At 50.1% G+C, this 15,752-nt stretch overlaps 1 protein-coding gene across 4 annotated transcripts in view; it reads left to right on the top strand.

The window, feature by feature from the left end:
- MRAS (muscle RAS oncogene homolog) overlaps positions 1-15,752 on the top strand; it is a 57,113-nt gene that overhangs the window by 32,344 nt on the left and 9,017 nt on the right. For all 4 annotated transcript variants that reach the window (XM_072792575.1, XM_072792573.1, XM_072792574.1 and 1 more), the window contains exons 3-4: positions 13,315-13,468; positions 14,799-14,898. In XM_072792575.1, coding sequence (XP_072648676.1) covers positions 13,315-13,468; positions 14,799-14,898 — 254 coding nt within the window. The remainder of the gene's footprint in view (positions 1-13,314; positions 13,469-14,798; positions 14,899-15,752) is intronic.

The following is a 15,752-nucleotide window of genomic DNA, read 5'->3' as shown; positions in this document are numbered from 1 at the left end:
ACCTCTTCTAATCCATGCCTTCAGTTGTTCTACCTTGGAGTCCTCATGTGCCTATTTTTTTCTGTTAGGCCAGGGCTCAAGGTTTCTGAGCATTCTGGTATTACACCCCCCACCCCCCAACCCCCACCCCCCATTATACCTGAGGAGACTGGTGCAGGTGAAGTGACTTGCCTGGGGTCAGATCCAGCTAGAGGTGGAGCCAGGCTCAGGGTTTCATGGCTCTGCCCAGCACATTCCCCCCACCCCATCCTGTCAGGCTGCCTCCCATTTGGTCCAAGCCTTGGTCCTGCAGGGTAGGATGTTGACCAGATCCTCTGCCCACTTATAATAGGGGCAGGTGTTGCGGAGCTTCCTCTCTCATATGGTTCCCAGTCCTGCCTTCTGCCCAACTTGCATCTTCCTTCCATCAGCAGAGAAGAGCGGTGGCGCTGAACTTCCTAACGCCTCTTCCCACTTGCAGCTCTTGGGCCCAGCTCTGCAGCCACTCTGTCCCCCTGTGTCCCCAGCAACAGCTTGGGCTTTGCAAAGAGTGAAAGCTCTAGCTCTTCTCCTGCACCCTCAGAAGCTGGGACGTTTCCACCCTGGCTTCTGCCCAAACCTCAGACACAAGTGCTGTTGTCTTCTCCGAGCAGCCCGGACCTGGCTTTTCCCTGAACACTTGAATCACATTCTTTCCGGGCAGGGGGAGGGAAGGAAGATATTGGAAGGGCAGCAAGAGGAAAAGGAACGTGTATTGAGTTTATCAAGCTTCTGGTTTAGAGGCTTTACTGGGGGGCCAGCTTCAGAGTAAGCACTTCCCCGTGGCCCCCCAACTGAGAATGGGGTAGAGGCAGAGCTGGCCTATCCATCCACCTTCCAGCCATCCTCCACTTTCTTGACTGGCAGTGACATGGGAGGAATTTCCCTTTTTCCCTTTATTAGGGAACATGGCCACTGGCCCCAGATTATGAAATCCAGCCCTGCGGGCCCCTGCCTAACCCTTTATCCTGGTTCCATCAGCCATCACTGCTTGCTCGCTTCCAGTAACGTGCAACTCACTGATCTCCCTTGCCTAGGGCAGTGCTTCCTGGTACCCCGAAGCCAGATCTGCCTCCCGAACCCTCTCTCACTGTGGCTCCTTCTGGTTCCTAGCAGTGGCTCCTGACCAGACTTTTCTGGAAGGCCAAAGCGTGTGCTGAGGGCTTTTAGGGATTGTTCTATTTTCTCCTTGTAATAGCTCTGCCACATGGAGACTGGCATCTCCACCTTCCCGCTGAGCACAGCCACACCTCAGCCAGTGTGCGCCCGCACTGCCCTGCTGGTTGATAAAATGGTGAGCTACGTCCATGCCGTTGGGTGCCACTGAAAAATCACTACTGCTGCTGTCCTGTGTCCCTGAGGGCCCTTCCCCCAGGGGCCCCGCCCTCTGCTCCAGCGCCTACCTAGCAGCCCTCAGATGGGTCAAGACCCTATGGGGGAGGACCAAGATTCAGCCAGGGGAAATAGCACTTCCGAGGTCACATGGCTGATGAAAGCCCCATTCCTCCAACCCCGAAGTGAAGGATAGTCTTGCTCTGTGCCAGCTTAGGCCTCCCAGCCTGGATGAGGGGCCCCCGCATCAGCCAATGACCTGGAGTCAGCTCAGCAAGGCTGCGTGATGATGAGGTGTGTGCACCGTGCACCCCTCCCCCTTCAAAGGCACAACACAGCCACACCTCAGTCCTGGGGGTTTTGCACTCTAAACCCTCGCTGGGGTTCCTCTCATATTGCTGACAGATCCTATACTCCTGCAGTTAATTTTGGGTTTTGCCCTGACTTCAGAACTTCATGCTGATTGCTCTTACTCACGTGACCTATTTGGGCTGAGTGCAGCAGCCAGGTTAGTAAGTTTGGGATCTTACCTGTCTTCTTATGTGTTATATAATCCCACCAGGCCCAGGGCCCCAGCATAGCCACTGTCAGCCTGTTGTCACCATGCCTGTTGTCACCACCAGCCTGTTGTCACCATGTCAGTGTGAATTCTTCTTTCCCTTGGGCACCGACAGTCTCTGGACCAAGACTGAGTGCTCTCAATTGGTGAGGCTTGTGCCCCAAATGGGATATAGCCTCAGAGTTGTTGCAAAGAATAAATGAAATGATACAAAATATAAGTTCCTTGTGGGAGGCTGTCCTTTGCCCACCATGGTATCTCTGATGCCAGCTTGGAGCTGGCACTTACTTAGGGTGAGGGAGGGAATAAGGTACTTTGTGAGGGAATTGGCACATAGTAAACCTCAGGAGATGCCTATTGTTGCTGTGATTGCTCTGATTTACATTACTCTTTATGATGGTGGCTTGGTGCTTTCAAGATAGGCCCTATCACTTGTGCAGATGAGAGGCCACCAACCCATCTGCCTGCTTCTGGGGAGCTCCAGGAGTGAGACACGAGCCCCTGACTTGGAGCGACCAACCTCTCCTCTCCAGTGATGTGTGGACTGGCCCCTGAGTTTCGTGTACACAGATGAGTTCAACAAACACTTCTGGGTACGTGCTGTGTGCCTGGCTCTCGTTAGGGCTCTGAGGACTCAGCTTTTGACAAAGTAAAGTCTCTGTTCTCATGAAGCTTATGTTAGAATGGGAGGGACAGAGCATAAACAGACATGTAATGTGTCAGGGGATGATAAATGCTATGAAGGAGAATAAGGCAAAGTAAAGGAAACAGTGAGGAAGGGCTTGCTGTCTTACGTAGGCTACTCAGGGAAGGCCTTTCTGATACGGTGATGTTGAAGCAGAGACAGAAAGATAAAACTGTACCTGTCCCTGAAGGAAGAGAATCTGCTCAGACAGAGAGAGCATCAGGTGCAAAGGCCCCGAGGCAGCAGTCAGCTTGGCCTTTTGGGGGAATTGGTAGGAAGCCAAGGTGCAGAGCAAGTGAAGAGGTGCTAATAGGTCAGAGAGAGAGAGCTGGGAGGCACTGATCTCATAGACCCCTGTAGAAAAATAAGAAGCCAGTGGAGTTTTGAGTAGAGGAGGGACATAGTTTGACTGTTTTAGGAAGAGTGGAGAATAGACCACAGTGGAACCAGGGCAGAATCAGAGGAACCCATTAAGAAGGTAGGCAGACTGGGGCACCGCTGAAGGAGGCAGGGAGAAGGAGTCAGCTTCTCGATGTGTTTTGAAGGAGGAAACAGCAGGATTTGTGGATGGAGTATATGGCATGGGGTGGGGTAGAGAGAGAGGAATCTTTGGCTTGCACAACTGGTAGGATAGCTGTGTCTATCAACATTAGGAACACTGATGAAAAGCAAGTTTGGGAGGGGAATCAAGAGCTTAATTTTGGACACGTTAAATCTGAGATGCCTTTCTCACATACAAACAGAAATCAAACAGGCAGCTGGATGTTGGAGTCTGGAGTAAAGGGAAATGTAGAGGCTGGAGATGGAAATTTGGGAATGGACATGTAAATGCCATGTGAGGAGAGATGGCCAATGAGGTGAACGTGGTTTAGAGAAGGGGTCCTGAGACGGAGCGTGGGGACCCACCAACGTTTAGAGGACAGGGAGACAAGGGGACAGAGCAGGACCAGTCATGGCAATAGGAGAAGAACCGAGAGAGAGTGATGTCCCAAGGCCAAGTGAAGAAGGCTCTCTGACAAGGCGGGAACCATCCACCACTTCCAGTGTCAGCAGATGGCACGGTGGGATGAGGACTGACGTGCCCACTGGATTTAGTGACATGGAGGTTGTTGGTGACCTGACAAGACCAATTTTGATAGTGATCAGCGATGGGAGTCTGATTATATAGTATGTTTGAGAGAGTGGAGGGGAGGAAGAGCGGACAGCAGAATAGACAAGTGAAGGGGTGTGGTTGGAAAGAGGAACAGAGACATGGACAGTAGCTGGAAGGAGATGTGAGGTCAAGGGGCAGGGTTCCTACTTTTTACTTTTTGGCTTTATTTTATTCTGGTTTTTTTTTTTTTTTTTAAGGTGAGAGAAACTATATATGTTTACATATTGATGAAACAAACCAAAAGAGAAATGGATGATGCTGGAGAGGGAAGGGGCTGCAGTAGCAGCAGTGTCCTTGTCTGGGTGACAGAGGCCAGGGCCCAGTGCCCGGGTGGAGGGGACGGTCTCGGACAGGAGCAGGGCCAGGTCATCCCCCACAGCAAGAAGACAGGTAGAGTGTGTGTTGCAGAGAAAAGAGGGGGGAGGGTCCTCATGCAAGTGTTTTTAATTGAGATGTAACTCACCAGTAAAATACCCCCTTTAAAGTGTACAATCGAGTGTTTTTTTAGTATCTGTACGGTTGTTCATCCACAACTGCTGATTATTCACAAATCGGCATGTTCTTGATCACCACTGATTCCTCAGCATTTTCATCACCTCCCCCTAGAAAACTTACCCCATTAAAACAGTCAACTCCCCATTCCCCCCACCTTCCCCCAGGCCCTAAAACCTCCAATCTACTTTCTGTCTTTACCAATTGGCCTGATCTGGACCCTTCATATAAACAGCACCATAGAGTAAGCGGCCTTTGAGGCTGGCCTCTTGCACACTCTGCGGGCTGCTTTCAGGGTGCATCATGTAACACTGGTCAGAATTTCATTCCTTTTAACACATGAATAATATCCCAGTGTGCAGGTGCATCACGCTTTCTTTATCTGCTCCTCCACTGGTGGATGTTTGGGTTGCTTCCACTTTGGGGCTTCAGTGAATAATGTTGCTGTGGACATTCTTGTGCAAGTCTTTGTGTGGTCTGTTTTCACTTCTCTTGAGTATGTCCCTGCGCGTGGGATGGCTGGGTCATATGGTAATTCTACGTTTTGCTTTTTGAGGAAAACTCAGAATTGTTTTCTGCCGTGGTCGCACCTGCTTCCCCCCCACCCCCGCAGTGTGCTAGTCTGTGAGGTGGGATGATGTGGAATTTAGCTGGTGATCTCTGTTTCACACCCTCAGCAGAGAGTAGAAGCTAGAGGAGAGGAGGCAGTGGGAAACGGTGGCCCCGTAGCCCTGGAGTGGGAGAGCACTGGGTGGGAATGTGTTTAGATTTGCTGGGTGATCTAAGGGCCCCAAAAGTCAATGCTGGGACTTTAAAGGGAAGCAGGTGCATAGCCATGAGTTCTCTCTTCCCAGCCACGCATGGCCATGGCTGTGGCCTGGCAGGTGTGGAGTAGGTGGAGGGTTTGGGGTAAACAGGTGGGGTGAGTGTCAGAAGCATCGCCTCCAGGCCTTTGTCTTCTATCTCTGCACACCTCAGTGTTCTGTCCTCACCCCCTCCGTCTAGACCTGCCCTTCACAGGCCTCAGGGACTCTGCTGGCTCTTCACTCAAAGATAGGCTGGTGCCAGGAACAGAGCAAGGCTTGGCCCCAGACAGCCTGGTGTTTAGATCTGCCTTTCCTGCTCACTAGCAGTGTGAACCCGAGCAGGTCACCTGTAAAATGTTGCCTCCCCCCCTCACCCTGAGTGGTTAGGAGGAGGAAATGGGGTTGCAGGCCAGTGCTTTGCCTTCCTGTTCCCCTCCATTGCCAGGCCCCTCCCAGGCTACTGTCCCTCTCTGAGATGTAACTGGTTACACAACTGAGACCCCCCCCCCCTCACCTCTCTCCTCTTCCTTCTCTTCCCTCCCCAAGAGTGACATTTGTTTGGGGGGTAGGGGCATTCCTGACTCCTCAGAGAATTCCACAAAGCTATGGACCATCTCCCTGAAAGAATGTGTACCCACACAGGTGATGTGTTCACCAAGCCAGGGAATCCGGGGACCTCATGGAAGCTCCCTTGCCCCATTCCCCTAGCTAGCAGGAATGTGGCCTCGGAAGCAAGCATCCCCTGGGGCTGGTGGCCAGCACTTCTCCCCTGATGCCATCCTGAGGTCAGTGAGTTGACGCTGGGGCCACTGCCAGAGGGAAGCTTCCCCATCGCCAGGGAGCCAGCCGCGTCGGCGCAGTATTTAGCCTCCCTTCCCCCTTAGAAAGTCCCAGGTGGCCCGACTTTCCACACCCTGCCAGTGTTTTGGAGAAGAAAGCAGCCCTTTTTCTGGAAACAGTACATGGTCAATGGGTCTAGTCCTTCTGCCTGGCGCCCAGCCCACTCCATACACACTCTTACCCGGAAAGGGGAGCACAAGAAAAATAGTCAAGTGCCCACATCACTACCGATGCTCGACTAGGTGGCATGTTTTTCTTGGAGTCTTCTCCCAGGAAGAGCATAGGCTTCCCCACCTGACTCCCCTGTAAAATGGACACGATCACTCCTGCCTCCCACTGTGGGTCTGTGGATTAGAGAAAGAAAACACCAGGCATGGTCCTTGGAGACATATATCTCTGGCAATTGTTTTCTGTATTTTTTCTTATTCCAGAACGCTTTCCTCACCATGAAGGGTGCATTACACAAGTCAAAAAGTCACTCTTTCCTGATTTCCCTTAAAGCTGGCAAGGACTGTTTGAACATGGCAACTGTGTTTCCTATAGCATGCACGTGATTCATCTAGTCATTCTGCAAGTATTTTTTGAACCTGCATTGGGTGCTGAAGCTTTCGAGAGACCCAGGGAAATGAAAGCCAGGCTCCCCTCCCACCCCGTCCTGTGGAACGCCACCTCCCCCCCCCCCCCCCCCCCCCCCGGTAGGAAACTGAGCCAGGCACAGAGGCACCAATTTGGAGACCCCACAGAACTCCTAGAACCCAGGACACACACAATAGGAAGGGTTCAAAGACAGAGGTCAGAGGCAGGACCCTTAGGAAAGGAGGCAGAGTATAGCCATGCTTAGGGGAGGCTGGGGTGGCTGGTGGAGAGGGCATCCTCGTTGGAAGTTACAGCTTGTGCAAAGGCTTAAAAGTGAGACACAGCCTGGCTGGTTCCGGGTGGCCATCCCCACACGCTCTGGTTGAAGATAAAAGACTGGATGGGCAGGGACAGCTGGGCCTCGGGGAAGTTGGAGTGGCCTCCTTCCCAGTGCGTGGCCTTGAGCAGGTCCCTGTAACTCCCAAATGTGGGCCTCAGTTTCCACATTTGTACTAGGCCATGAAGAGGCTTCAGAGGGCGTGTGTGTACAAAACCCCAGCACAGTGCCTGCTGCCAGTAGGAACGTGGTGGGCAGGCCTATTTTCAGCCAAAGAGCTCAGACTGTACCCTGGGCCGCCGCCAGTGTCCGAGCCCCGAGCCCATGCCAGGGCGTGCCTCCCTCTGGAAGCCCTGAGGAGGAAGAAGAGAAGGAGGTGGAAAAAGAGGAAGAGGGGGCGGGGGAAGGAGGGAGGCCCAGCCAGGACCCAGGCTGGTGCCCCCCCCCCCCCCCCCCCGCCCCATGCCTGCTGCTCACCTGCTGGGGGTGCTCCCAATGCCACACCAGCTGGTGGGGCTGAGCTTCTGAAATCCATAAGATCTAAGAGCAGCCTTGGGGTTTCCACGTAGACCCTTCTCAGCCTCGCTGCAGGGCCCCCAGCAGCCTCTGAGTGGGAAGGCTGGGCCAGGGCCCACAGCTGCACAGCATGCACCCTCTCTGTCTCCAAAATCGCTCTGTCTTCTTCCCTCCTCCCACAGTGAGTTGCTTCTGGCTGCCTCTGCCTTTTTGTTTCTCTGTCTCGTCTCTGTCTCTCTGTCACACACACACACTGGAACAACACCTCTTCTCTCCAGTGACTAATACTTTCTGTCTCCAGAGCCCTCCTACCATCAGGCGTGGGAAATGCAGGTGGAAACATCATTTCTTAAAAGTGTAGCTGCCCCCTACTCCCCTGGGAGGCAGAGTGGCTGACAGGGGGCCTTGCCCAGGCACTTCTGGGGTATGTATATGGAGGGGAGGGACTAGGCCCAGGTCAGCCCCTGACTGCTCCTCCTTGGTGGCACCTGCCCTGCTGGGGCTCCAATTAGAATTCCCACGGCTCCCTGCACTCTCCTCTCTCCCCTCGGCCCCCATTCCATGTCCTGCATCCTCGGTGTCTCCCCATTCACTGTTTTCTCCTCACTCAGGCACACCTGCCTTGGCTGATGCCCTGGTTGCCTCTGCCCTGGCCCCTCTTCCACCTCTTCACAGCCTCCCCCTCCAGGCCCTTCCCTCTTTGGCTGCTAAACTCACCCTCCTCTGACTGCATCTCTTCCCTCTGAAACCTTTGGTAGCTCCCCAGTACCCACTGAGTTAAAAATTTTTAGCTCATTTTTAAAGAAGATTTTATTTATTCATTTGAGAGGGAGAATGCGAGTGAGCACAAGCCAGGGGGAGCAGAGGGAGGGTGAGAAGCAGACTCCCCAGTTGAGCAAGGAGCCCTGTGTGGGGCTTGATCCCAAGACCCCAGGATTATGACCTGAGCTGAAGGCAGATGTTTAACCAACTGCACCACCCAGGCGCCCCTAAACATTTTAGTTCAGGATCCAAAGGCCCCAGCCTTTGGCCTCCCTGTCTCCCCTCTCCTGCCTGTTCCCCACCATAGACCTTTTATGCCAACACACCGGCTCCGTAACCAACCCCAAGTGTTTGCTTCCTAGGCCTTTGCTCATGCTGTTTCTCTGCCTGGAAGGCCTTCCCTAGACGCTGTCTTTTTTTATGTCAAATGCTATTCTTTCAAGGGCAAAATAAATATGCCCTCTTGGCTAACACCTTGCATTATCCCTCCAAGCTGAAGGGACCTCCCCAACCCTTCCCTAGATCTCTGATATTATGTGTCACTTTCTGTCCCACATTATTCTTTTCCTTTAAGTACCAGCCCAAGGAGCCTCTTCGTACTTTGATAGGGAGACGCGGTTTATTCTTTAACCACCCCCAGTACCAAGCAGAGCGGTGGGCACTGAGCAGGTGCTCAGAAGAAAACTGGCAAATGGATGATTGATGCACCTCTTGGGGTCCCACATCCAGGCTGCTCCTTCCCGAAAGGTGGGGCAGGCCTGGCGGTTGCCACACAACCACATGCCACCCTTGGGTGGTTTGTTATTAGGAGTATGCTGAGGCTGTTACAATGAGCTGGAAAGTTCCTTCATTTTCTGGGCTCTGGAGCAATTTGTGATAATAAAAAGAGCTTTGTGCCATTCATGGGGGAGATTTGTCTCTTCAATTTCATGGGAAATTATTGGCCTATTCAAGTATTATATATTTTCTTGAGCCAGTTTAATTCATTTAAATTTTCTTAAATTGTCCATTTCATCAAGAATTGAAATTCTTTTGCTGCAAAACTGCATATAGTTTTCTCTCAGAATTAAATATATGTCTGGATCCATAGTCATAGGCCTTCCCTCTTTCCAAAGGCTTATTAGTCTTTTTTCTCTTTTTGTCACTAGTAAGAATTGCTAAAAGCTTTTTTTTTTATTTCAAAGAATCAGCTTTTGATTCTTAGATACCTACTACTTTTTCCTTCCTCTCATTTTCTTAGTTTCTACTTTCATTGATGATTTCTTCTTTCTTTGGTTTTATTTTTCCTTGCCTAGCCCCTTGATTTAAAAGCTGAGTTAACTTTCAGTCTCTCTCGTTTTTTTGGAAGTGCATTTAAAGCTTTAATTTTCCTCTGAGTACCACTTTGGCCTCAAACCAGAGGTTTTATTATTGTTCATTGTCATTCAATTCTAAATTGTTTGTAATTTCTGCTTTGCTTTTCTCTTTAACTAGAGCATTATAGAGCAGTATAGCTTTGCAAACTTTCAAGTGGATCGTTTCTTTTATACCCATGTTGCTGTTAATTTCTGATCTTATTGCATGTAAGCAAAAGAGCCATAGAACTGCTTTCTGGAATTTGTTGAAATTTTTATTTAAGACCTAATATGTGGCCAGTTTTTGTGACGATTTCATGTGTGTTTGGAAGTGCTTATTTACTGATTGAGTGTAAAGTTTGTTCTCTCGGATTAAGTTTTTTTGTTTTTAAGTTTATTTACATAATCTCTACACCCAGCATGGGGCTCCCACTCATGACCCTGAGATCAAGAGTCGCATGCTCTACTGACTGAGCCAGCCAGGCGCCCCTCTCAGACTAAGTTTTTAAATTGCATTACTTAAATCATTACTTTTCAGGGGGCCACTTGTCTTGTCTGTCTCTAAGAGAGGCCTGTTCAAGTTCCCTCACAATGATTAATGGGATTTGTCTAAACCTCCTGTGTTTAAAAATCAGGTTTTTATACATGTACATTTTAGGCAACATTTTTATATGCTTATGATTTATGACTTTGACACTTCTTGATGCTTGTACTTTTTCCATTATTATAAATACACTGGCTTGTCCTATTCAGTGCGTTGGCCTTGAATCCTATTATGTGGATATATGTGGCTGGCATATCCTTTTTTATGCTTTCACTTTTCATTCTTTCTGTGTCATTTTGTTTTATATGTGTCTTTTGTAGTAGCAGACAATTGTAGTAGCAGACAAATGGATTTTGTATTGGGTGTCTGCTTTAATGGGTGGGCTTAAATGCATTTGCATTTGTCGGTCATAGTTAAATTTACATCTACCATCTTCCTCCATGTCTCTTTCAGTTTTCTTATTTTGGGGTAGTTTATTTTTGCCTTTTGTTGGATTGGTCTCATTTACTTTGTTCTGTTTGTTTGTTTTTTTTTTCTGATGATGATCAGGAAATTTTCAGTTTTATTTCTTATGGTTATTCTAGATACATACATATGTTTGTGTATGTATAATTATATTTTTCTATTTTTTTAAAGATTTTATTTATTTATTCATGAGAGAGACAGAGAGAGAGGCACAGACACAGGCAGAGGGAGAAGCAGGCTTCACGCAGGGAGCCCAACGTGAGACTCCATCCTGGGTCTCCAGGATCACTCCCTGGGCTGAAGGTGGCACTAAACTGCTGAGCCACCCAGGCTGCCCTATATTTTTTCTATTAACATCTGGATATAATTAATATCTTCAGTCTTTTCCCAAATGAGGCAAGAAATTTAGTAGTAACTTACTTTTCCCCTGCTCCTACCTTCATATATGAGTTATCACAGATTTTAGTTCTAAATTATCATTCATTTTCTTCAGATTGTGTCACGGCATTTTTAAAATTTTTTTTTAAATTTTTTATTTATTTATGATAGTCACAGAGAGAGAGAGAGAGAGAGAGAGGCAGAGACATAGGCAGAGGGAGAAGCAGGCTCCATGCACCGGGAGCCCGACGTGGGATTCGATCCCGGGTCTCCAGGATCACTCCCTGGGCCAAAGGCAGGCGCCAAACCGCTGCGCCACCCAGGGATCCCCTGTGTCACAGCATTTACTTAAACTTAATTCTTATGTTTTGCTGTGTCCCCCGTTTATCGTTGTTTATAACGTGACTCATCTTTTTCTTTCATGAATCTATTTTTCACTCTGCTAAAGTTTTTCCAACAAGAATTCTTTTAGAAAGCATGGATAATATTATTCTTAAGGTAATTAATGTGTAAAATAACCGTTTTTCCTCTCCAAAGGGTCCATTTTGATTTTTAGCTCTCTATTGAATTGGGTTTTTCAAATTCTGAATGATCATATTTTCACATATCCTAGATCTCTCTAATTTTTGTTTTGGACAATACATACCTTTGAAATCTGAATACATTAATGACATATCACCTGAATGTCTTCTGCTGTCCAATTCACCTTCCCATCCTTTCAACCAAATCTGTGACATTTTCATCTGTTTTGCTGGTGGGATTTATTTAGTTGCCCTTGGTCCCTACCTAAGGTGACACCAATTTCCACCAAGTACCTTCAACTGGCTGTATTGTTCTCACAGTACATACTTATCTCCAGAAATTATATCACCCATTCATTTGTTTGTCAGTCTCCCTACTAGGTTATGAGGCCCAGGAGAGCAAGGATGTTGCCTCATTCACTCTAGATCTATAGTGCCTAGAACACTGCCTGGCACATAGTAGGCTCTCAGATATTTCTTCAGTGAATGAGTGAACAAAATTCGGTAGACTTCACGTTCATTTATTCATCCAACTACTCTTGAGTTCTGTTTGTGCCAGGTTCCGAGAAGGCCAAGCCCCTGTCTCTGGAGCTGATAGTCTAACTGGGGGCCTATTAAATGGGCAGGAAGGACAGTGGGCCATGAAGAGTCTGTACAGGGGTGGAGAGTGTCCCTGGGAGCTCAGGCAGCAGAATGCAGTGAGTCGAATGCAGTGAGTCAGAGTCTGCTGGCCAAGGCAAAGGGAGCAGGAGAGGAGGGATGTTTGGGGGATGGATGGCCCAGAGGTAGCCAGAGCAAGGGGAGGAGGACAAGCCCACACCAGACATTCCTGTAGGGCTTCTTTGTGTCAGGCACGGTTCCAAAGGTCTTAGTATTTTCACTTAAAACAACCTTTAGGATCCTCATTTGTGGAAGCAAGGGCTCAGAGAAATGAGTTTGCCCAATATCATACTCTAAGAATAAAGAACCAGACTCATCCCAGAATCTGGCTTCAAAATCTATAGCCACCTGCTCCTCTGCATCCAGGGAGAAAGAAAATGGGCCTGTCAGAGAATAGAGTGAGCTGGGAAACGGGAAAGGCTGGCTGGCAGCAGGGACTGGCAGGATGCTGAGGGCTCAGGCCTGCACATCTCAAGGGAGATCCCCCAGGTGGCTGTGGCCACTCTGAAACATCCTGGGGCAAGCATTTTTTCTCAGCAGGAAGAAGCTGAAGGGGAGTGGGCTTCAGGAGTCTATGGGATGGAGGGAGGGAGAGGGGGAGGACGGGTTAGGAAGAGAGCCTTTGCTGAGAGGGCCCCACCCCCCCCACCCCCACCCCCTCCACCCACCCCCCCCACCCCCCCCACCCCCGTCCTTCTCCCCAACTGTTCTTGCTTCCTGCCTCAGCTCCCCTTCCTACCACCCCTGTGACAGCCCCATCCCAGGGCCAAGTGAGCCTGGCTCTCAGAGGCCTCTCCTTCCCTGTCGCCTGCCTGCCTTCCAGCCACACTGGGGCCGGGGACCCTCCCTGACCCGGGATGGCTTTCTCAGGGTTCCCCAACGCATGTCCTAGGGCTCTCCTCCCTAGGGGCTGCAAGGGAGAGGCGTCATTCCCAGCTTACAAAGAAAGGGGGCTCAGAGAGTCAGGAAACTTCCACAAATGAGCTTGTAAGGACTGCAGGGAGGATCCAAGCCCAGGTGTGGGGACCCCAGAGGGACTTCATAGCAGAGCTGATCGCTGGCTTTACGAGGCTTTTCTGCACATACACAGTTAAGTCCAGGGAGTAAGTAGGTTGGAATTGGCAGGTCCACAAGTGAGTCTCTTAGGGCCTCATGCTCTGAGCTGTTGAGGCCCTGCTGTGTCCCTCACCCCTCAGCCAGGGTAGTCACGCGGCCTCTTCTGGGGATGGCTGGTCCCCCTCTCCTGGGGGACAGCAGCAGCAGCATGGGGATCTGCAGGCCATGGGAGCTCCACCGTGGGTGGTGACAGCCCCTGAGTGGCCTGATCCTACCCCAGTTCTGGACACAGCCGGGCAGGAGGAGTTCAGCGCCATGCGGGAGCAGTATATGCGCACGGGGGACGGCTTCCTCATCGTCTACTCGGTCACGGACAAGGCCAGCTTCGAGCACGTGGACCGCTTCCACCAGCTCATCTTACGTGTCAAGGACAGGTAAGGGCAGCCGGGCCAGGACCTCCCAGCTCCTGAAGCAGGGCGGCTCTGTCTGTCTGTCTGTCTGAGTCTCAGGTGAGACCTGAAGCACAAAAGGGCGGAGAATTCAGACACTGGTCCCTTTGCTTCCTCGCCCAGTTCTTTCCATGGGGCCAAACTGCTTCCGGGGCCTTAAGTCAGCCCCCTCCCATCTCCTAAACAATCCCCACTGACAGACTGTTTAACTAGTTTAACCAAATCTTATCACGTCCGAAGAAACAGTGAATTTCCTCTCCAGTACCCATTGTAATTGGTTAAGTCACATTTGACTGTGAGATTTACAAGCCCCTAATTAAAGGCTTGTTTTTCTTTTCCCTAGCATTATATGGAGTAATCAAATAATTTGTAGTCTCTTTTAAGCCTAACTGGTCTTTTCAGTTAACTGGCTCTTAAAGAGGCATTGTAAAGAGAGTAAAAGGCTTAATTAACAGGAAAGCAGCAAGCTTTGAACAAATCTCAGTAAATTCAGAAAAATATACTTCATACCTGTCCAAAGGCAAAGTGTTAACAGTTTTATCAGGTAACAGATTACACACTCACACACTATACACCCTCATATGCATATGTACAACTCCAAGATGGTAATATCAGTTACGCCCCGACTATAGGAATTTCAAAGGGGAAAACATAAATGACTCTAAAGTAGGAAAATATTCAACCTTTTGGCTAACCAAAGGGCAAGGGAAAATAAGAAAGTATTATTTTTCACCTGTTAAATTATAAATTATTTAAATGAAAATGCCCAACGATGTTAAAGATACTATAAGCCTGGCATTTCTTTCACCTTTAGACAGCAGTATGGCCACATAGATGGATGGGAATCTTTAAGGCAGCTGTGGCTGTGATCCCTCCCTTCCTCTCCTGGGAGCCATCCCAATTTTGCAGCTGCCATTTATTGAATGCCAGCTGTGTACCAGACGCTTCCAAAGCCACCGCTGACGGCTGTAGCAGCCCTGCATGGCTTGTGCATCGGGGTGACCAGGAGATGAGGGAGCAGGTCTGGGAAGCCAGACCCACCGTCTCGAGCAGCCCCCCCGGGGCCCTCTCTCATGGTACTCAGCCAGGGGTTTCCCGGGAGGACCCCTTTGCTCTCCCTGCAAGAAGCCTAAACTCCAACCCAAGACAGCCAACCAAGACACCCCGGGCCCCCCTTCCTCTGCCTGGAGTCGTGTAGCTCCAGGCCCACTGGGGAGGCAATGGGGGCTGCGTTATGCCTGTACTGTGACTATGTCGCCTTCACCAAGTGTGGGGGCAGCGAAACTTCATGAGCTGCTGTTCCTTTCTTTCCCAGAGAGTCATTCCCGATGATCCTCGTGGCCAACAAGGTCGATCTGATGCATTTGAGGAAAATCACTAGGGAGCAAGGAAAAGAAATGGCCACCAAACACAATGTAGGTGGCGTGTATGCACGTGTGTGTGTGTGTGTGTGTGTGTGCGCGCGCGCGCGCACGCACGTGCTGGGCAGTCAGGGATGTATAGAGGTCCGTGCCCATCCCTCCTGTGGTCCCTTGGGCCTCCTGGGTAGTGGGTTAGATTCTCCAGAGACGCCTGGCAGCGCATATGTGCTGAGGGCTATGTTGTGAAACAAAACAGCAGACTGGAGAGAAAGCACCCTCTTCTCAGTCATTGGGAGCTCCGATGTGGGGACCAGGTACATTCACGGCCTGCGAGCAGTGGCGTTCAGGCCACCTCCTGGCCCCCAACACGGCAGATTCATCTCTGGGGTGTGCAGAGGGTTGGCTTCTATCCCATTCTCCGAGCCAGCCGCCTGATTATGCTCAGAATCATCAGACCAGCTGCAGTTCACCAAGCCCTGTTCTATGCCAGGCTTTGTGCCGGGGAGCATTCACTCCTCACCACCACATGTTGAGGTAGGTATCATTATGCCCATCTTACAGTTGGTCAAGCAGGTTTGCCCAGGCCACACAGTGAATACCAGCAGACATCTTTGTGTGTGTGTGTGTGTGTGTGTTTTCAGTTCACTGTGATGCCCCTTTGCCCTCTGGATGTACTGGGTGGGGTCACTGGGTTTATTCTCACCCCTCCCTGGCACGGGCACAGCCCAAGCCCCTGGCCCCATTAGTCAGTTATGTAGAAGTCCACTCGGCCTGCTGGGAGGTCTGCTGCAAGGTTACGCCTTCCCTCTGGTGGGCCCAGCTCTGTGAGTAAAGGAAGGGGACTCACTCCAAGTTACTTCTCCTCATCTCTGCCTTCTGTATTCATTCATATGTTCATTTAACTGCCC

This window comes from Canis lupus, chromosome 22 (assembly GCF_048164855.1).
Source record: "Canis lupus baileyi chromosome 22, mCanLup2.hap1, whole genome shotgun sequence".
NCBI classification, from domain to species: Eukaryota; Metazoa; Chordata; class Mammalia; order Carnivora; family Canidae; genus Canis; species Canis lupus.
Note: the sequence above shows the minus strand (reverse complement) of the source record. Positions and strands in the feature narration are given on the sequence as shown.